The sequence below is a fragment of the Alligator sinensis genome, unplaced genomic scaffold, assembly GCF_000455745.1.
Source record: "Alligator sinensis unplaced genomic scaffold, ASM45574v1 scaffold135_2, whole genome shotgun sequence".
NCBI classification, from domain to species: Eukaryota; Metazoa; Chordata; order Crocodylia; family Alligatoridae; genus Alligator; species Alligator sinensis.
The window spans coordinates 1,358,605-1,380,316 of record NW_005842067.1 but is presented as its reverse complement, the minus strand read 5'-3'; the positions used below and the strand labels follow the sequence as shown (position 1 = coordinate 1,380,316).

General features: G+C 42.2%; 2 protein-coding genes across 6 annotated transcripts in view; one reads left to right on the top strand and one right to left on the bottom strand.

Moving 5' to 3' along the window:
• The first annotated feature begins 126 nt into the window (after positions 1-126).
• Positions 127-17,806, top strand: RNF14 (ring finger protein 14). Of its 2 annotated transcripts, none has more exons than XM_025204036.1 (9): positions 127-265; positions 1,362-1,571; positions 4,030-4,192; positions 5,760-5,911; positions 9,010-9,537; positions 10,409-10,637; positions 12,121-12,293; positions 14,019-14,149; positions 16,175-17,806. In XM_025204036.1, the coding sequence occupies exons 3-9, from the start codon at positions 4,039-4,041 to the stop codon at positions 16,230-16,232; spliced, it is 1,425 nt and encodes a 474-aa protein (XP_025059821.1). In that variant the 5' UTR covers positions 127-265; positions 1,362-1,571; positions 4,030-4,038; the 3' UTR covers positions 16,233-17,806. The 2 variants fall into 2 exon arrangements, with proteins under 2 accessions (XP_025059821.1, XP_006023611.1); XM_006023549.3 differs by having other exon boundaries at positions 143-903.
• An 846-nt stretch (positions 17,807-18,652) lies between these two features.
• GNPDA1 (glucosamine-6-phosphate deaminase 1) overlaps positions 18,653-21,712 on the bottom strand; it is an 8,987-nt gene continuing 5,927 nt past the window's right edge. For all 4 annotated transcript variants that reach the window (XM_006023548.3, XM_006023547.3, XM_006023546.3 and 1 more), the window contains one exon: positions 18,653-21,240. In XM_006023548.3, the coding sequence (XP_006023610.1) occupies positions 21,143-21,240 (98 nt within the window). In that variant the 3' untranslated portion in view covers positions 18,653-21,142. The remainder of the gene's footprint in view (positions 21,241-21,712) is intronic.

Sequence of the window (21,712 nt, the reverse complement as noted above, 5' to 3'; positions counted from 1 at the left end):
GGCCCGCGAGGACAACCAGCCACTCCCCGCGCTGAGGAGGGGCCCTGAGAGACCCAGAGCCATTTCTTGGCACACAAGGGCCGGGAGCGAGGGCCAGAGCGGGGCCCAGCCCGGTGATACTCCGCCCGGACGCGGACGGGAAAGTCCCGGCGTGGCCCCGGCCAGAGCCCGCTTCCGGGCAGGGGCAGCCTTGGCTTGGCGGGGGCGGGAGTGGGTTGACCAGGAGGTCCCGGGACAGGCGAGCGTGCGGGGATTCGTGACCCAGGTCTGCTCCCCGCTTTAGGAGGTCCCCCACCCGGGGAAGCGATAAGCCCCACCTGAGAGAGGGAGGCTAGCGAGAGGTTTAAAACGAGTGCGCCAAGGGGGGACGCCGAGTGCAGCGCGCCGAGTCCAAGGAGCCGGGGGCGCTGCCCGGTGATACTCTGCCCGGAGACGGGATGGAGCGTGGGATAGGAAGGCAGCCTGGCGGTCCCGGGGGTCGCCTCCTTTCTGGTGGGGTAGATCATTCGCTTGGCAAGGGCAGGAGGAGGTTGGCCAGGAGGCCCCGGGACTTGGGGTTTCGGGTGGGGAGTGCGCAGACAGAAGGTGTGGGGAGTTCAGGCAGACATCAGGACGCACGGCTTCAGGCAGGGTGGCCAGGATCTGGAACCAGCTTCCAAGGGAAGTGGTGCTGGCTCCTTCCTTAGGGGTCTTTAAAAGGAGGCTAGATAACTACCTCGCTGGGGTCATATGAGCCCAGTATTCATTCCTGCCCAGGGCAGGGGGTCGGACTTGATGATCTGCCCAGGTCCCTTTCGACCCTACATCTGTGAACCTACGAGTAGTGACCCAGGAGACGGGGCAAGATGGACCTGTGCTCTGACCCAGTCAGTGGCCATTCTTATGTTCTTAAGTGGATGGATCGTGAGTACAGAGCGATCTTGACTTTGGGCTCTTCTCAGACCTGTGTGTCTAGGCCAGTAATTCTCAACCCCAGGGGCTGCGGCACACAGTCGTCTGAGCCTGTGCTGATTTACTTGCCCCTCCCTGCCTGGCCACAGCCTGGCCCCTCTGCAAGGAGGGAAGCACCATCATAAATGCCTGTTTTTGCAGTCGAATGCTGCTCAGTTCACCGCTCTGTAACTTCTGTGCCAAATGAGGTCTGCCTCAAATCTAAAAAGAGGTTGAGAACCACTGATCTAAGCTAATGGATCCAGTGGTGGGATCAGTGCTGAAGTGTGTAATTGAGACTAGTGACACCAGATCTTTAACAGTTCTCTGGATCAAAGATGGTGTTTGTCAGACCTCCTGAAATTAAACTCTTGACAGCAGAGGCAAACACAAAGAGGGTGATGTTTTATCCTTTTAATGTTTTATTACAGGCAGTCAACAAATATTGGGCTTCATCGCCATGTATACCCTGACAACAGAACCTGTGGCCTTATTGCTTCCTAATGGAAAACATTTGTGACATCCGGTCCTTTCAGGAATGAGCAGGGTTGGTGGCCTGGCTTTACTGACGTGACTGTGCTGGTTCACTGACCAAAACCTGTAACTTTAGTTGCTGCTGTTTTGAAACTACAACTGAAAAGGTAATAAAGATTGCAAAAGTTGTAAAAAACAGCTCACTTCAATCCGGTGTTGAACTAGTATGGGCAAATGCATGATAGCTATTCGGATCCATATGCAGTAGGTAATTTGAAATCATTAGAAGTGCACTGATACATCGGTCCCACATTGGATCGGCACTAATATAAAGAAAATTGACAGTATTGGCCATCAGCTTTTTTTGGCTGAAGTGGCCGAATATGGCCAATAAATTCCCCATGCGTGCACGCAGCTGCAGTGTGGTATGCAGGCAGCCAGAAGCACAGCCCAGCAATTTGGAGAAGAGCCGAGTCCGGCCTGTAAGTCTATTGTAAGGGAAGCGGGGTGGGGTGCAGATTGAGGCCCCTGTGGTGAGGGAGGGAGCAAGTCTGGGGCAGGTGCTGCTCAGCCAGGGTGGAGCAGAGCCATGGTTTGTCCGGGAGGTGGGGGGGTGGGGTGGGGGGAGAGCGGGATGGCTCCCTCCACTGATTGCATCCCAGGAGGGCATGGGGATGTGTGCTCCCGGCTCTAGGTGGAGGGCGAGGGCAGGCTGCTACTGTGGGCTGGAGCAGAGGCTGGTGCTGAGCTCTTCCAGGTGAGAGTGCTGGGCCAGGCTGCGCTCAGGGTGGGCAGCGGTGGTGCTGGGAGGGAGGGGGAGGGGACTACGATGAATTTTGGGGTGGCTGCAGCCCCCCTCCCAGCACCACCGCTTCCCACCCTTAGTGCAGCTTGGCCCAAACCCCTCTAGGAAGAGCCTGGCCCCACCCCAGCCTGCAGCAACAGCCTGCCCTGTCGCTGCATGCAGATCCAGGGGCACAAGGCGCCCTATGCCCTCCTGGGGTGCATGCAGCAGTGGGAGCTACCCCCCGTGGATGAGCTGTTCTTGCCTCCATCCCAAGCCCCGCCCTAGCTGTGCAGCTCCTGCCCCAGCTCCACTCCCTCCCTCACTGTGGGGACCTCAGTCTGTACCCCCCATGCCCCTTCCCTCGCCCCCACAACAGACTTACCAGCTGGACCTTCATATTGGCAGTCGTATCGGTATTGGCCAATATGGCTCATTAAAAATAGGCCATCAGTATCAGCCCCAAAAATCTCTGTCAGTGAGCCCCTAGAAATCATTCTAAAAAGTACCTTGTGTGGCATGCTGGGCCTATTGACTGATGCTGTTACTTTTTGCCCCTTGCTTTACTTTCTTCAGTCAAGTTTCTACCTCATGCCTAATAAAATGCTATCGAGATATGATTAGTATTGCATTTTCTTTTCTCCTACATCATTTACACTTTTTTAAAGGTTTGGTTTCTAATGATCATAAGATGAAAAAATATAACTTTTTATGAACTTAGTAGCAGTAACTTAATTTACAGCTTTCACTAAAACTGTACAGTAAAAAGGATGATACCATTTTGTGTAATATAAGGATAGCATTATATAATTTGTGGGTTTTGCTAAAAACATACAATGAGATGAGACATTCTACTACTTTAAAAAAATTAAAGCAGAACATAGTGTGCAGTGATACAAAAAATAAGTAAAATGAAGCAATGTACAATAGTAAACTAAATCAGGGGAGTTGCGTTTGATTTGGGCTCTTTGTGCAAGTAACACAAATATGCCTAGGAAGTAAAGAGAAGTTGGAGAAGCCATATTGTTTTTTTTTCTTCATTAGCCCATTATTTAAAATTTTCCTGTAATGGAGAGAGATGTTTTCCTACGGTAAAAGAAAAATGTCTCTCTCCATTAGTGGAAAATTTTAAATTCCACTCTCTTCATCCTTGAAGAATGAACAGGGCCACAAATAGTGATTTAAGTTGTAATTTTCATTCCACATCCCTTTCCTTAAGGAGGGTAACATTATTTTGTATATGGCAGGAGTATCAAACGTGGGGCCTATGGGCTACCGTAAGGCTGATGCTGTGGCTAGGGAAGAGCATGACCTGCCTCAGAATTTGAAACCTAGAGAGCCCTCTGGGCATGGCTCTTGGTTGCAGGAGGGTGAGTGAGGGCTGTGCTGATGCACTTGATCTGCTGCTGTCTGGCTCCGTTGCCACCACTGGACTTATGGCAGCCACTACTGGACCTGCTGCTTATAGATCCAGCCCAGGAAGAGCCCCATGGTCTAATCAGGCCCAGGACAAGGATGACACCCTGGTAGAGGGGAAGGATCCAGCTCGCCCAGGTGGAGGCAACTTTTCTAGTGGAGTCCCAACTGGACTCCTAGCTCCAACTCCATGTCCTTTTTTCATAACTTAAGAACTGTGATGGAGCATGTGATGGAAAATGATGGTGTGTGTGCAGTAGCTTTAAGCTGTGGGAAAAGTATAATCTTAGCTTTCATTGTTTTGATACAGTCTATTATTCTTTAAAATCTAAGTTTAATAACCTGAAATGTATCCTCCTAATGGACTACTTGAATAGCCTGTTTAGTTCTTGCTGATTATTTGAAATGGGTTCGTATGTCTGCAGAAAATTTAAATGTCTTCAGAAGACAAAGAAGCTCAGGAGGATGAGCTGCTGGCTTTGGCTAGTATTTATGATGAAGATGAGTTCAAGAGAGCAGAGTCTGGCCAAGGAGGAGAAACTAAAATCTGTTTCGAGTTGCCCCCAAATTTCAAGATATTTGTGAGAGGTGAGTTCAGATGTTTTGCATTTTTGTGAAACATGTTCTTAAAACGGTCTGTTTTTTTAAAGATATACTTTCAAAAAAGAGCTACCCAAACATTTTTTGTTTTTGAGAGGTAGTTAACTGTTTTAGTCTGAAGTTAGGCAGAAGGCAGGACAGGGTGGGATTTTATAACTAACTTGTTCAGTGAGGCATGAGCTTTCATAGGCTACAGCCTCTTATGTCAGATGGGACTTGCAGAGAGTAGGGGTACTAAATAAGAAGGACTAATTTCATTTTAATCTGAAGGATAGGGAAAGGGGGAAGAAAAGAGGCACTGCTGCAAGAGGCCTAGGGTCAGCTGAAGTAATCAAAGGGGAGTCTTTATCTTTGTAATAGTGAGTAATTTCTCATACATTACCACTGTAGAAGGTTTCACCCATTCTGACCATGGTATGACTTAATTATTTTCATATCACTTTTTAAAAACAGAAGCTGAGAGAGAGTGACTTCTAAATTGCATGTGAGTTGGTGGTGTTTATGGAATTTTTAATAACTTTTCCAAATGACTTCCTAAGGAAAATTCTCCAGTGTTTCCAAAGCTTTTTCGATTTTGAAGTGTGCATACTTTTATGCAAATTGACTGTTCACATCATTGAGTCCCCTTGAAACAAACTATAATTAGGTTTGTAAGTGTTTTCATTTTTATTTAGTGTACATTTGTAACACTTTATTTCTGTAGTCCCTTCCATCTGAGGCTTCAAGAAACTTGGAATATTAAATTAAAGGACTTCATCTTTTTTTTTTAAATGACACTTCCTGGGGGAAAAAAGTTGCCTGCTGTTGTTACAAGTAACACTGAGCATTACCAAATATGTCAGATTATTCAAAATTATTTTTCTTTATTTCTTCAGGTTGTTTATTTGTGCATCTGTCACCATTATAGTTAGTTTTATTTGTTCCCATATGTATTAATTCAGTTTCCTATTTGTATGGTCCAAACGTGGAAACAGATATAAATCTTTATTTTTGGTGGGATAACTTTGAAACTCATCTCCCTGCATTTTAGACCCTGTGTTCTTTTATGTTTCCCAGACCATGAGGGGGTACTACCAAACCCATCAGATAACTGCCTCTGCTTTAATTTACTTGTTGATTGTTGTTTGCCAAAAATTACACAGTGAAACATAAAATGCTCAGCCCTGATCTCTAGAAACACTTCTCTTGAAGTTGTCTGAAACATGAATGGGCTCTTTCTCAAGTTACCCAGAGTAGACCTTAATATTGAGAGGAAGGGTAGTCATCTTCTTAAACTTGTCTTTCCAAATTCTCTGGTTTCTCGTTTACCTGACAGGTCGCAGTGTTTATGGAGTTAGTATTCACCAATTCAGCCTGAAGCATACAGCTCTATGAAATTTTTCTGCATTAAGAATGGGTATAGTCTGAGATAAGCTGTTAGACAAGAAATTCACCAAATGAAAAGAGAAGTCTTGGGGACCATATCAAGCTGTTATACTTCATCAGACTGCAAAATCCAGAATCATAGTTCTCTTGCTCTCTCTCAGATTGCTTCAATCAATTGTCTTTGTTTCAGGCAGTCCTAATGAGAGGCTCCTGCACAATGGGTTTGAGTATACAATTTGTTTTCTGCCTCCACTTGTGTTGAATTTTGAACTTCCACCAGACTACCCTTCAGCCTCCCCACCTGTGTTCACGCTCAGCGGCAAGTGGCTCTCCCGGACACAGGTTTGGCCTTACATCTTTTTAACGCTACTTTCAGCTTTCAAGAACATGAAAAATGCTTATTATGAACAGTTTAATGATCGGTAGTGAAGGAACTGGAGACTAAACTCATGTTTTTAAAGTCCAGATTAATCCAGGTTCAGATGGAGGAACAATGTTCTGAGGTAGAAATATACACTTATCATGGCTTGCATGAGAGTGCCATAGGCTGAGACAGCAACTACTTGAGAACATGCAAACTAATGTATTCCCATCCTCATTGTGGTGGATATGTCTCCAGTAGTGGGGAAAAATCGGAATACCTCTCATAAAATGTGCCAGTAAAGCTTAATAAATATCTTCTGGAAAATACAATTGATGTCAGCAAGAGAACAAGAGAGATATCCAAGCTAAGAACAAATAGAAATAACACAAGCAGAGATGTATGGTTGCTATTGCCTACCTGTGCAAGCTATTTGGAAGCCAAGCCTTATGAGCTAGCAGCAAACAATCTCTGCCTCTCTTTCTCTCTCTGCATGTAAGCAGAGTGTACAAGTACCTGAGCTTTTTGGACCTGAGCTGCTGGACTGGAAAACCAGAAAACAGCTTGTTAATTATTTGTCACATATTTGGTGTGCACTTTTTTCATAAAAATGATGCAAGATTAGATCTGAGTCACTTTGAAAATGGAGCTTTGGCCCACAGTGCTACATTTTAAAGGTATTAAAAGATGGGCACCTAATAGGGGCTTTTGAATCCTCTCTGCCTAGTTCCCTGTGTTTTCAGTGACAGTGAAGCACCTTAACATGCATTAGGCAGTTTTATAAATCCCATTAGCTGCTTGTCTAAATCTCTAGGCACTTAAATGCCTTTGAAAATCTGTTCCACAGGCATTTTTGAAAGTGACCTACCCACGCTGATTTGAAGTCTCTTACACTGCTTATATATCATGTGCTATAGGGTAGGTATTCTTGTAGATGCCTATCATACTGTAAAATACAACCCGTATCTTGAAAACAGGTGTGTATTGTGTCACAAGACTCAAGCGGTTTCCACCCTATAAGAAGGGCTTTGTGATCCATTTTCCCCAAAAAACTCTCATCTTACTCTGAAATACACAGTAGAAAACAGCATTTTTTTTTTTTTATAAAGAACAAAACCTTTTTTTAAATAAAGCCAGGCACTGCACTAACAGTTTTGCTGCATATTGCGTATTTAATTGAGCTATTTTGCTCACAATTTTAGTAGCCTTGTTCAACTAGAGTTCATTCTTGAGCAGTGGAGAACTTAGTAAGAGAAATATGCAATTTATGTGGATTTTTTTCTTCATCAAACTTTAAGAGTTATTAAAGTTAACATAGTCTGCTTTTTCAGATATTTCTATAATGTTAGGGAGGAAACTGGAAAAGCAGTTTATTTCTGCAGATCAGGCTTTCAAAGCTAACAGCGTTCAGATAACATGCCTGATTTACCACCTTGTGAAATGTGCACTCAGGTGAGGTGATCACAGCTGGATTAACTTGACTCTTGCTGAAACTGCAGCGTCTATTGTCTGAATTAACATTTGGCAAGTGTAGCATGAGCTGTTATGCTCTAGAAGCAGCCACTGGATAGTGTAATTTGGAAAAGAGAAATTGAGGGTTATGAATGGGTCAGAAATTCAGAGACTGCATTCAAAGTGTGCTGCTGCTAGTAAATCAACAGATTATAATTGCAGCTAAAGCAGTGATTCTCAACCAGGGTGATGTGGCACTGTGGGGTTCCTTGAGATCTTTGTGAAGCTGCCACACATTGTTAGCACTGTTAGATGTGCAAATGTGATTCACAGGATAAACCCAGAGATTTCAAATAGGAAACTAGTGTCAAAAACATTCTGACCTGTTGTGGTCTTTCTGAGTTGTTTAAAACCAAAGAAATTATCTAATATTTTCTGTAGTCAGAAAATAAGTGAAAAGTAAGATCTGGCATTTTCTGAGGGGTGCCTTTGGTCTAAAAGGTTGAGAACCACTGAGTTAGAGGAAGGGCATGCAGGTGAGTGTCTAACTAAATTTAAACCTTATTCCCTATTCACCACTAAGACTTCACCGCTAAAAGAACTAGGACGCAGTGTTAAAATGTCACTGCATGTCGCACAAGTGCATATCGGGAGGTGAAGTTTTCTGGTCCCAAGTAAATGTCTGTTCCAGTCCACTATATTAAAATTTGGTCTGTGTTTGATAATGAAAGTGGAAAAGGTGAGTGTTTTATGAATTAGTACATATATTTATCTGTTGCACTAAGTTTTGAATGTTTAAAACACCAGCATGGGAATAAGTCACAGGATAAAATATTACTCTTCAAATTGGGGGGAAACAGATGGCTGAATGTTCTGAATATTCTATATTTGGTCCAGCCAGAGTGGTGGTGCAGACTTTTTTTTTTTTTCATTACAGTCCAAACTTTGAAACCCTAAGTTTTTAAATATCTATAATTCGTCTGTTTTTTCTTTGCTAAAACTAGCAACCTCCACCTGTAACTTAAAATGACTAAATCAGACTATCACTTTAGTAGTAACTAAGTGGTACTTAAATGTTTGCCAGAAAATAGAGGAGTTCTTGTGATTACACTACGCTTTAATTTATTAGTTAGACATGCTGCATAAAACTGGAGAGAAAATAGTACTTTTTTGCTGCTTTGTACAAGAGAGGCATACAAGATGTAAGTTCTGTAAATATGAATGGAAGGCTTGTCCTGTCCTTATTTTTCTTGGAAGAATCCTTGGACCTTAACGTTTATAGAACAGCATTAATTATTGCATCATGTGATTTTTTTTTTTTTTTTTTTTTTTATAAATTTCCCATCACTTTTATCTCCTTCTAGCATCTTTATAATGCGCCTTGGTTTTTCATATTATGGCAGATTGTGGATTTATGCTTTGGCAATTGGAAAGTGATCAGATGAGAGTGGTTGCTTTCCTATATTTCCTCCTGAGTACTGTATTGAATTAGTTTATTTTGTGGCTTAAATTTGAAATTGGAGATTTCCATAAAAGAACACCACAGGAAAGGCAAACTTTATGATGAGTGAGAAGTTGTTGGCAGATGTTTCTTCATTCAGTTTCTGAGTCTTAACTTCTCTTCTAGCTCAGTGCTCTCTGCAAACACTTGGACAACTTGTGGGAGGAGAATCGAGGTTGTGTGGTCTTATTTGCATGGACACAGTTTCTCAAGGAAGAAACACTAAGTTATCTGAACATTGTCTCCCCGTATGAGTTAAAAATTCACCACCAAGGAAATGGGCAATGCAGGACATCATTGGTGCCTCCAAATGCTGAGCTGGATAGTTGCGGTGCAGCAGGCACCACAACAGCTGAAGAAGAAATCCTTGATAAAAGAGCTGTACAGGATGTGGAATCTCTGTCAAGTCTAATTATGGAAATTGTAGACTTTGATCAGGCCCAACGGAAAAAATGTTTTAACAGTAAGATACACTTGTGCAGTATCTGCTTTTGTGAGAAGCTAGGTGCTGAATGTATGTACTTCATGGACTGCAGCCATGTCTACTGCAAAGCCTGCATGAAGGACTACTTTGAAATTCAGATCCGGGATGGTCAGGTCCACTGCCTTAACTGTCCAGAACCAAAGTGCTCTTCTGTTGCTACTCCTGGTCAGGTAATATTATTAGCCCCATATAATCGGTTCCTGCACCCCTTTAACCTGCTAATAAGAGTTCAGACTCATAGATGTTCATGCAAAGTATATTCATTAAAGCACACAGTGTTCTTTTCCCCTGGAGGCAATGTGTAACCATCTAAGTTAGAATAGTGTGCTTAGAATCTGAGTTCATCTGGCACTGTAATTAGCATCAGATGTCTCAGACGGGGGATTGGTTTCATAAGATGTCACTGGCACGGATTGTTTTCATTACGGGCATTTTTACACGTGCTCCTGATGCAGAACTGAGCACTTTTATTTAGCAAGTCACACTAATTAAAAGTGCTGGGTGCTGCGTTGGAAACAGATGTATCAGTGGCGCATCATGTGTCAGCACTGATAAAATGGTAGCGGTGCAATTTGAGCTCTTTAAAACATTGAACATGTTTTAGTTCAAAGCACACTGCCGCCATTTTCACAGTGCTGGTGCACGAGACTGCCAGCGCACATCAGTTTACGTGCTCAAACAGACTCAATTAATTGAGTCTGCTCTGACGCACTGTATTTCCAGTGTGTTGGAGCAGACTCTCTGGATGTGTGTAAGTACCCTATAGATTTGCCAGTGCCAGTGGTTTGAATTGCCAGTGAATCTTCAAAGCACGTATCCCCAGAAACTGCAGATTTAACTACATAGCTTCATTAGTAACTTCCATACCTTACCTCTCCTTATATTGCTTCCATAAGCTGACTTAGGGGAAAGTAATATTTTAAAATGCATCAAAGCATATTTGAACTAGCTACCAGTACTCATTTCCTTGAAGTGTTTTTCTTGTAATAGTAACTGAAATTCTGAATAAATGCATGCTATGATGTTTTGATCTGTGCTTAGGTTAAAGAACTGGTTGGAGAGCAGTTGTTTGCACGCTACGACCGCCTGCTTCTGCAGTCCAGCTTGGACTTGATGGCAGACGTGGTGTATTGCCCTCGCCCATGCTGTCAGACTCCAGTGATGCAGGAACCTGGTTGCACCATGGGCATATGTTCCAGTTGCAACTATGCCTTCTGCACCCTCTGCAAAATGACTTACCATGGAGTGTCTCCATGTAAAGTCACTGCAGGTGAGTGACACTTGTTTGCAAGTTGAGCCCAATGTTACAGTTTCTATCGTGAATGCATAAATAAATACAGGGAAATATTTTTTTCTCCTTCTTACACCTTCTGCAGTAGGAAACCTTTGCATTGATGCAGCCTTCAGTATCTGATGGTGGGAGTGGAATTCTTGGACTTCCCTTGATATTGGCAACTTACGGAGCTGAAAACCTTGCTCCTGCCGTGCTGCAGTAAAATGAAGAAGTTGAGGGGGAAAAGTGTTTATTGCAGTATAATAATGGAGTTACTGAATCCTCATGCTTCAGGGTTGTTTTTTTTAATACAAAATTGATTATTGATTATCTGGGGGAAATATAGCACATAGAAATGGACATGTGAATGTATCCTGTCCCCACAGTGGCTTAGTGCCAGAGGAAGGTATAACAGACCCTCAAGGTGAGCACTTGAGAGAATCTGCCCACAGAAAGTTTTTTCCAATAACTGAGGAGTTTAGTTCTAGGGAATGAAGTGTTTTGATATTCAAAATAGTTTCAAACCTATACTAAGGTAACTCAGGATGTTCTTGCCTGCTTCATACAAGTTTCCATTTGTTTTGATTCCATTTTTTTTAATCCTGGTACTTAATGGGATTCTTGGTCATGAGAAATGTGTTGTTTAGAAAGCCTTTTCCTTTTTGTCATTTTTATATTTGCTACCTGTTTTTACTCTAATAGACTGTCTTCTTGTTGTTATGAAAAGTGGTGAAAGGAAGCGTCTTTCTACTATTTATTTCTATAACGTTCTCATGTCCACTTCTATCTGATTTAGGGAGGAGACGAAATATATCTTTTCACTTGTCACTTCATATGAAACCTTTTCTGTTAGTGTAACCAGTTTTGTCATTTGTCTTTAAACCCCTTTTATTTCACTTCTAGTTTTGTGGGATAGAGTGACCAGAATGCAGCATTGTATGAACCCCATTGATTTATATCCTGGCATTGCAAGATTTTCAGTATTGCTTTTTATTCTGTTCCTTAAGCATCTTGAGGATTTGATTGCTTTTAACTACTGCCATACATTGTGCAGGTGAAAGGAACATCTTGTTCAACATGCTCAAGTTTATAAACTTATAACTTGAGAGATTGTAGACTACATGTGGGTCAGCAAGCGAGATAAAACTTCTGGGTGGCTGTTCCTTTTTTTTTTCCCCTGTCAGGGCTATTGGAATCCTCTTGGTCACTGAGGTCTTTGAAGCCTCCTGGATTATGTCTCCAGTGTGCTTGGCTCATCTTTTTAAGCATGCAGGGGCATCTGGAAAGTTTTCTGTAAGTCAGAACTGATCACTTATGTCCATTGGCAAACCTTACTTGCATTCACTGTATGAAAGCATTATAGCCTATCAGTGATTGTATTGGTTTCTTTGGAAAATACATTAGACAATTGGACTTCTTAATACAGTACCATGCATAAAAGGCAAAGGGGTCTTTTCAGTTTCTCTGTTTCTTTTCCTAGAGAAGCTAACGGAGTTACGTAACGAGTACCTAGAAGCAGATGAGGCCACAAAAAGATTTTTAGAACAGCGCTATGGCAAGAGGGTGATTCAGAAAGCCCTGGAGGAGATGGAAAGTAGAAAATGGCTAGACAAGAATTCAAAATGCTGTCCTTGTTGTGGTACTCATATAGAGGTGAGTTTCCCAGGGCAAACTGAAGAATCCCAGTTTGCTCTTAACTGAACTGTCTTAAGTTATTCAGGTAATTTCTAATGGGAGTCAGAATATTAAAGATTGGTTTGTGGGACTCAGAATAACAAGGGTTGTAAATCCCTAGTTGTGTGTCAAGAATTTTCACATTTCTGTCCACATTGCATATAATGGAGGTGATGCCTCCAGAGCAGTGGGTATTTAATAATAATACTGCTGGCTACTATTTATATTCATTGTTCCACTGCTAAAAACCTTGGTTGGCATTGGTATTTGAGCCTCATATGTGCCATAGACTTCTATACTGTTCATATACTACTTATAAGCATCTTTCTTTAATTACTAAATGGGTTCACCATTAGTCCTCAGGGTAATTGCTAATAAATGCTTCAGGGAAAAGACAGTTCTGAGTCTGTTTAATAGTAAAGCAAAAGAATGCTGCAGTGTCACTATCTAGTCGTTCACCAGCAATGAATAATTTTTACCATGTTGATAGTATCTTTGCTTGCAAGAATTTATATTCACTATTTTTGTCAGTCAGAGCAGCTGGCATTACAGTAAACAAATTTCTCCACAGCTGGCTCATTTTTTAAAATCGGGGTCAAGGGAGGACAAAGTACTGGATTTTTGCAGCCAATTTTGTTTTTTTGTTGGCTCCTTGCCCAGTGACCCACAATTGTAGACAGAGAGAAATGCTCCAGTCACAAAATACCCTCAAATTATGCAGAAGTGTCATGTCTTGAGACTGAGACATGAGAAATTTAAATCTTTTCTCTGCTGATTGCTGATTACATTCCCATATACTAAAACCTTATTATTTAAAGCCTCATACCTCAACCCTAACCAGGAGTCAAGCATTAGTCTTCCATTTGGCGGTAAGTTACAAACAGGTTTTGCAGGGTCACTTGAGGCAGAATGGGAACTACAGCAGAATCAACTCAGAGAGTTACTTAACATTCCTTGCAGGTTGAACACGCCAAATGTGTAGTTATTTTGGTTGTCTGTCTCCAATCGGCATCTGACACTCCCACCCCAGAATCAGAAAGTCCTCGGCCTATTTTGCTGTTTTCTAAAACAGTTGTCTAATCCGTTGGAAAATTTCTGCTGTTTCCCTTAAGTGGCTAGTGGATGTAGTGAGTAATTTGCTTTGGTAGCTCAGGTGGGTAGAGGTGTGTTGTTGATGTGAAAATTTAAGATTCAAACCCTGCTGGTGATCAGTCATGTGGGGTGTTGTTATCGTTGCATGCTATAACTGGAAAAAGTCATTATTCTTTTGAATAAACTGGGTTCTTCCTTTCACATGTTCATAAAGCAGTCTCTAAAACAGCCGTCCAGTTTCAAAGTGGCTGGGGCCTGAATGCTAAACTGCATAGGCTCTGTCCATCATGCCATGTGACAGATGCCCCCCCCATCATGTCACTACCCCTTTGAGAGCTACATGCAACCGATCGACCAGCCGCTGGTTGGACAGCTTGGCTTTAAAACACTTTTTTTGTATTTAAAGTACATTTTTTTTGTAGTTAAGTGTGGCCAGTTGTGCAACATGCAACCAAATACAGTACAGGTACTTCACTCCATTTCTGAAAATAGATGCTTCTGTATAATTTTTTTTACATTTTGATTGTTGGTGTGACAGGCAGGGTTGCAGCTTGAGAAATTTACACTCTGATCTGTTTGATTCTTATCACTGTTTTTGTCGTTCCTCAACAGAAACTAGACGGTTGTAACAAGATGACGTGCAATGGCTGTAGGCAGTACTTCTGCTGGATTTGTCTGGGGTCTTTGTCTAGGGTGAACCCATATCAGCACTTTCATGATTCATCCTCTCCGTGCTTTAACCGGTACGTATTCACAGTACATGCTCTTGAATCCAATGCAGCTTACATTTGTACAGCTTCTTTCCTACTACCTTTCACCCCTAATTTATTTTTACTTTTCTTGTACTGGAAAAGTCGATGTTAAAGTCTATGTGTACTAGTGGGAGGAAAAATTCTAAGAGGTTGGAAAAGAATGAAATGTGTTCAGATATGGTTTGAAATATGGAAAATTCTTTGAGGAATTTTTAATATGGTGAGAAATCTGCCAGCTGATTGCAGATGCTCTTTTCTCTGCCACTGATTCAGAGGCAGAAATTAATTTTTTTAACAAACTGCTTTCTTAAAAGGTTCTCTGTTGGTGTGATGAGCATGGGGTAAGGGCTGAGGTGGGAAGGCTGCTCTGGACTTTAGGAGCTGCAGACCTTTAGTGAATGTTTCAGCATTAGGATGGTGTGTGGGGAGACCATTACTGCTTGGGCAGATGTGAGAGGAACAGGTGAGAGAGAGGCGTGACACCAGTAAGATGAAAGCTTGTATTCTTTATATGGGGATTTCTTGCTAATCAAGCATGACCAAATAATTCTTTGCAAATATATTCCATTCCCAAATCTTCCGGCAAGTGTCACGTGTCCTTCACTAGAGCATGTTAGGTGCTTTATTCAACCCAACAGAGCCCACTATTTATTTCACTTGAGAATGCTTGCCCACAGGGCCCTGGCAGGAACTGGGATTGGGCCATGGGTGCTTCATCTGGTGGGAGGGGCTGGGTCCCTGCTGCATGCATGTGTGGGGGGGGAAGCAGCCACATACCATCCAGATCTGTGTGCGGGGCAGGGACGGGTACAGGCTGCCTACTGTGGGTTTGGGCTCCCTGCCCTGCTGCCCTCCCCCCAGCAGCTCTGTAGCCCCGTTGGTGGGTCCCAGTGCGGCAGGGTAGAACAGGGCCAGGCGAGGAAGCTCCTTGCCACTCCAAGTGCCGCGCCATCCTGCCAAAGCCCACCCTGCCTGCCCGGCAGCAGTGGGGGTGGCAGTGTGGAGGTGTGCCCCTCACTGCTGCTGGATAGGCAGCGGTCGCTGTACCCATCCCATTCCCCCACCCACCCTTCAAGCAGGGTCCGCTCTGGCTGTGCTGCCCGTGGGGAGAGGAAGCTTGGATCTACTCCCTGTTGGGGTCACAGCAGCCACTGCCTCCCGCAGATGGCAGCTGGGGCTCAGGCACTGCTGCAGACTCTGGTCCCTGGCCCCTTGGCCCTGGCAGCTGGGGGCTCCCTCCAGCAGGGCTGTGGGGGGCGAGGGAGGTTGCGGGTGGGGAGTGAGAGGCACCAGCAGGGGTGGGGGGGCTGTGGGTGGGGAGTGAGGGGCCTGGACCTGTGTCCTGGTGAGTTAAGGGGGCAGGAGAGCTTTGATTTTTTTTTTTTCCATGATAAAAACCTAAAATCAAATACCAAAATTTATAGATACTTAGAATTTATTATACTATAGTGATTGAGCCACTGGTAGGCTTCCAAATTGCTTTAAAAGTATAAATGTGTCAATAAAACATTGTTCCTGCTGCTGGGTAGGCAGCGGTCACTTCACCAGGGCAGTGTGGGGCTCCCAGCAGCAGCACTGAGCTTCCCCACCAGGTCCCACCCACAGGGCTGTGGAAGCCTTGGAGGAAGGGCAGCAGGGTGGGGAGCCCCGAGCCTGTACCCGTCACGTTCCCCCACCTATACCTATTGTGATTGATACCTATTGTGGCATTTCATTTTAATCACAGATCTTTAGGGGGGTTTATCAGAGAATTTGCAATTTTTAAATGGAGAAAACCAGGATCCTTATTGATTGTTAATAAAATTTACTAGTGTTTCGAGGCTCAATGTTGTAAAGCTTGTTAAGAAGTTACAATGTAAGGGGTTAGGTAATTGCAAAATATTTTATTTGAATTAACATTAAGGGTTGCAATATGTGCATTTTCCTGAAAATACAAAATTGGCAAGTTTAATTTGTAGCTTCAAATTTAGATTGACATTTACTACTTCCTAATACAGATTCTTGGTTGCTTCACAGGTTGTTTCAAGGTATGCATGTTGATGACAGTGATTCGGATGCTGAAGATGAAGATTAGTTGCATCCTCTAATACTAAGAGCTGAAGAAACCAGAAATGGATTTTTCCTTTTTTGTTGTTGTTTGTTTGTTTGCTTTTTAGCTTGGTTACATGATAAAAGAGTGAAACAGTGCACGCTGCAGGATGCATACACAACAATTCACAGGCTGTTTCCAGAAACAGAAGACCTCTGATGCTTTAAGGTCCTTATGTTCATGTCCAGTGCTAAACAAAGTGAACAAACTAATAGCCAAAAATTTAAAAACAGTGTAGGAAACTCTACATATTGTGATGCACCCCTTTCTCTGAAACACTTTCTGGAAAGATTTCTGGGAATTTATTCAGGGGATCCAGCCTTGTAAGGGTCTTTGGATTCCAGCCTGCATGGTTTACAGCACTGTCCTGTACCTGAAAAGGGCTGGATGTGCTGTCTCTGGAGCTCTTCAGTGATGCTGCCCGTGCCCATCAGAGAGAGGCTTATTAAAATACAGCACAGGAATTTCTTCCTGTCTGCAGAAATTGCCAGTTGCTTCCCTAGCATCCCCTGACCTGGATCCAGATTGACTCATGTCTAGTAATCCACTGCTCTGGTACTGCTGCAGTTTACTTGTGATGGGGAATTTGGGAGCGGTTTTTCTTCCCTTCAGTAAACCTAGTTACCTTGATTTTTGCTGAATCTCTCTGTAGAAAAGTTACAGCCACTTATTGCATATTTGGTTTGGTTCATTAATTAATCTCCATATTACTATAGTATATTAACTTATTTGTTTGGTTCTTATTTGCATAATGATGAATACTAAAGCAGCTGATAGAATTTGTGCCCAGTCTGTGAAATTCAGTACAGTTCTTTTTAACCAAATATTTGTGAGGTGATTAAATAAAGCAAACTTCTGCTGAGCTGAATTTTTACAGATGTACAGTCAGTGGTAAGTTGAACCTTTCAGCTGACTGAAGACTGCCTGTTTTTCCTTCCGAAAGTCTAATATAATGTTAGTGAAGAAAATGTTATGGTAAATACTTCTGTCTAAAGAACTTGCATAGATAAATGGCTCTGGAGTACTATCAGCTCTGCTTCTGAACTAGATCACTCGTTCATGCTGTTATTACATGTCAAAATGGCGTTAAGCTGTTGGATAAATAAATCTTCTGCTGCCAGGGCTTCAGTAGAAGTCTCTGAAGCAAGAAAGCAATGATTGGAAGAAACCACTACACTGTCAGAACTGCTTTTCACGTACACGATGGACAGAAAATATTGTGCTCATGTTCTGTGTTTAAAATGAAGCCCAGGTGCTTGGTAATGCTGCAGAGCCTTGAGAGGAACAGTTCACATCCAGCTTTTGTTGTTAGTAAATAAATCTTTACTCAGATGTACTTGGCCAAACCGAGCAGTGGTTTTAGCTCGCTTCTTTAGAAGACAAATATTCCTGTTGCACAACTCGCCATCATAGCTGGTAGACTTAGGAGAGATCAAAGATATGGAAGACACAGGACAAATTCCATATCATGTGGAGATGGGCCATGGTTGCCTTGGATGAGGCCAGGGTATGCAGGGTGAGTTTGCTTTTTGCTAATATTGTGTATAATTTGTACTTCTGGCACCTTTCACATGCACTAAAATCACTTTAAGACCATAATCCTGGTTGTTGTCATATCTGGTATGGGATGAATACAGGGTACAGAAAGTCACCAGGTGGAACAGAACAATGCTCTTTTTCTGGATGACCACTGTGATCATGTAACATATTTAACAGTGCGTCACACTGATTCATGTGTCTAGTGACCATATGTATAAAGGTGAAGTCCAGACTTGCACAGATCTCAGGAAAGGGACTCCTGGCCTTTCACTTGTTCATAAAGCCAGTGCTCTCACTTCTTCAGAGTTCTAAGAAAAGATGTCTGTTTGGATATGCTGTTTGCTAGCTCTGATACATGTTAAACACACAGCAATCAAGAATTCAGACTAATTCAACTGGATGAATGTAAGCAAGGTCTCTGAAATGTTTCTTTGTAATTGAGATATTGAGAAAAACACCCTATTGCATACCAGCTGTTTTAAGGAATGGTTATGTAAAGTGGATAAGGATATTTGGTTTCAGGGCTGTCCAGCCTCCCAGGCAGCCCCCCTCCCATTTGCAGGGATAGCCCTCACTTGCCTGTGGGCTCCCAGGTAGATAGCCCTGTTCTACTTCCTACTGCAATGCACTGCATAAGGGTTAGCTTTGTAAAGAATTTTTGCTGAGACAGCCACAAGGATAAAGCAACATTGCTGGTACTCTTTCCTTTTTAAGCAACCAAGAGCCCTGTTCCATCAACTTTGTAAGAAACATGTAAATCAGTATCTATTATAAAGATGAATGCGAGATAAAGATTAATAAATATTATTTAAATGTAGATCTGTAATTACTCATGCTAGTATTTGTTCCTTTTAATTGTAGGGTCTGCAGCTGAGCCCTGTTTTGTTACAGACTTCACATCAGAGGCATTCATGTTCCATTGCCATGTATGGACTATTCTTGATATTCAGCAGCTCAGAGCACTTGCCATAATCTTTGATAATCACGCTTTGGGAACAGTTGTTGGCTTTTACATACTTGACCTACACCTTGGGAGTTCTACAGTCTTTCCCTGGTTATAGGCAAATTATAGAAGCTGAAGTAATTACAGCTGCTTAGTAGTTAAAGAAAAATACTCACAGCTCCTGGGTAGATCCAGTTATGTTTAAAGCAAAACACACATTTTCTGCAGGAGTTCTAACTTTTTTAGCATTAGTTTTCATGGCCTGAATTAAATTTTTTTGAAAGTGCAGTTTTTCACATGAATTATAGGTAAAAATACTCTCTTAAACTGGAAGCCAATATGAAAAGTCAGCCCCAGAACTACATGCATCTTTCTGTATCTGTTCTTACAAGCTTTTTAAACCTACACAAATGGTTAGCAGATGTGGAGTGCTCAAGCCCTGGCCTGTAGGCCAGATCCAGCCCCTGGCACTGTCATCCAGCCTGCAGGGCTCTCCACAGACCTGGGGTGGGGGAGAACAAATGGGCTGGGGCCCCTCTACCACCCCTGCCCAGCTGGGCTCCAGTTATAAAATTGGCCTCATGCTATTTACATGGCCTGTAGGACCACTATCGTGAGCACCACTGCAATAGATTAACTGTACAGAGAGCCAAGGCTATCGCTTTCTCCAGGCACTGAATAAATGCATTTGTGCTGTGTTGCTTTATCAATTCAAAACTTTTCAAGAAAAAATCTAGAGCTACTGTGATTTTTAAAACTGCATATCTCATTCTCTAAGATTCTGGCACCTGCATCACACAGCTATTTTTCATAAACTGTTACCTTCGCTACTACTTTCTCATATGTTCCCAGGCGTCAATTAAGTCATGCTGTTTCTTTCCTTTTTTTGGTTAGACATGAATCGATTTCTTTTTCTGACAGTATTGGAATTCCATGGGCTTTGCAAAAAAAGTCAATTTTTGGCTAGAATGTTAAAAGTTGTGAATATAGTCGAGATGACACTGTTTATTTGGAAAAAATACTAGATTTAATGTAGAAAGTTACATTTTGAATGAAAAGGTCATGAATTTCAATGTAAAAAAAACATATTGCTCAAGGAAAGTCTTGCCACCAACTTTTCTCTACAGTGGTTTGGCACAAGCCCTTGTACAAGCTACAAAAAAGGTAACAGAACTTTATTCCTGGTTCCGATCCACAACACGAGTCTTGATTGAGGTCTGCTTATCACCAAGTGTGGTTAGGGGGCTACCATGAGTTGGATTTGTTGGCTGCAGTTTTCCATGTGAGGACAACAGGATACACCAACATGATGTAAGGAAAGGGAAGAGGCAATGTCTAGTCTCAGGCCCCACACTGCCATACCTGAGTATTAAACAACGTAGAGGAAGGACGCCACCATACGTTACATGTAAGAACATAAGCATTGCCATTTACTGGCTCAGACCACAGTTCTATCTTACCCAGTATCCTGTGGTGCACAGTGGCAAAGAATGGATGCAGGAAGGAAGAGTGAATGGGTAGGACGGGTTTGTCCCTCCTACTGTTCCTTTTCCACTTGCAACTCCCAGCATTTAAAAGGTATAGAAAGTCCTAATTCAGAGGCTATATCCTTAACTCTCATGCTCAATAGCTACTGCTACCTCTTTCCTTAAAAAATGTCCAATCCCTTTTTAAATATAAACATTTCTAAGCCATCATAAAACAGCAAAATAACCCTTGGGACATTATAATGTTGGGATTTAGTGTTTGTGTGTTTAAAACTACCCATAAACAAGACAGTAGTAGTTGTTACAGATGCAAGTAAATTATTATTTACCTATTCAGTAGCTACTGCACTTAGCAAGACAATTTGAGAGCCAGAATGTCAAGGTTTTTGCTTTACTGAGGAAAAAGGAAACCCAAAAAGTGTCCAGTCCCTCCCAGGAGTAGGACTTATCAGTACAAACTAAAAGGTGCAAGTTTTGAGGAAGGTTACTTACTGGCAGCCTCCAGCAGGGGCCAGTACAAATTCACTGGGGTCAGGAAGAAGCATTGTGGGAGAATTAAAAAAAAAACAAAACAGCAGTCATAGACTTATTTTACATAATCAGCTTTTTACATATCTTCATATTTGATACTAGAGATGCCCGATTTAGTTGCTATATAGATTAATACCTTGTTCACAACTGACTCTCTCATTAGAGAATTAAGTTAGTATTGGAAGTTGCCAGTACACAATGCAGAGGGTCCAGTCATGTGCTTAATTAATGCCATATAGTCAGCATCCATCTGCCTGGCTGGAGATGGAGAAAAGCAAGTACACTTTTTTTTTGTTAATTTAAGAGCCAATATAAGAGTGTGTGTAGCAACTCCTCCTGCCCCACAGCTGGTGTCCCAGAGAAGAACCTGTTGGTGTGCCCTGGATCAGAAGAAACTAATCACTGTATGGCTTCTTAGACTGGCTTCTTTCTACTCCCATCTCCTTCATACTATATAGGGGCTCCACAAGTTTGTTATGAACAAGCATTAAACCTGGTACATAAAATAAAAGGAAACATTTAGTATGGGTAAAATGCATTGAATTAAGGCATTTTGTTGGTGAAAATATAGCCATTACTAAAAGTTTATTCCTGCCCCTATGCACCTTTCTAAAAACAAAAAACCAAACAAACAAACAAAAAACACCTTTATTGGGAAGTCTTAGCAATGAGAATTACTAGTTTCACATTTTAAAAATTCTGTGATAAAGTGCCACTTTCTACCATAGGCAGGAAAAAAACCCCAAAACACATGGCATTTCATTCAAATAACTAAGCTGGCTTGATTGGTTTTGCTTATGGTTTCTAAGAAGCACCACTTGTTCTCGTATACTAGCCCAGCACTAGGGTTCAAAACACTGAAGTGGAACATTTAAATGTTCATCTGAAGATTTTAGTTCACTTTAAAAAGTAAACATGGAACACAAGATTTATCTGACAGCTTCTTCCTCAAAAGAAGAGCCTAT

Bases quoted from the DNA above. Each gene is read 5' to 3' on its own strand.
- RNF14 (XM_025204036.1), top strand. From the start codon at position 4,039: ATGTCTTCAGAAGACAAAGAAGCTCAGGAGGATGAGCTGCTGGCTTTG. The intron at 5,912-9,009 runs GTTTGGCCTTAC...CTTCTCTTCTAG, and splicing joins AGTGGCTCTCCCGGACACAG to CTCAGTGCTCTCTGCAAACA. The intron at 9,538-10,408 runs GTAATATTATTA...ATCTGTGCTTAG, and splicing joins CTGTTGCTACTCCTGGTCAG to GTTAAAGAACTGGTTGGAGA.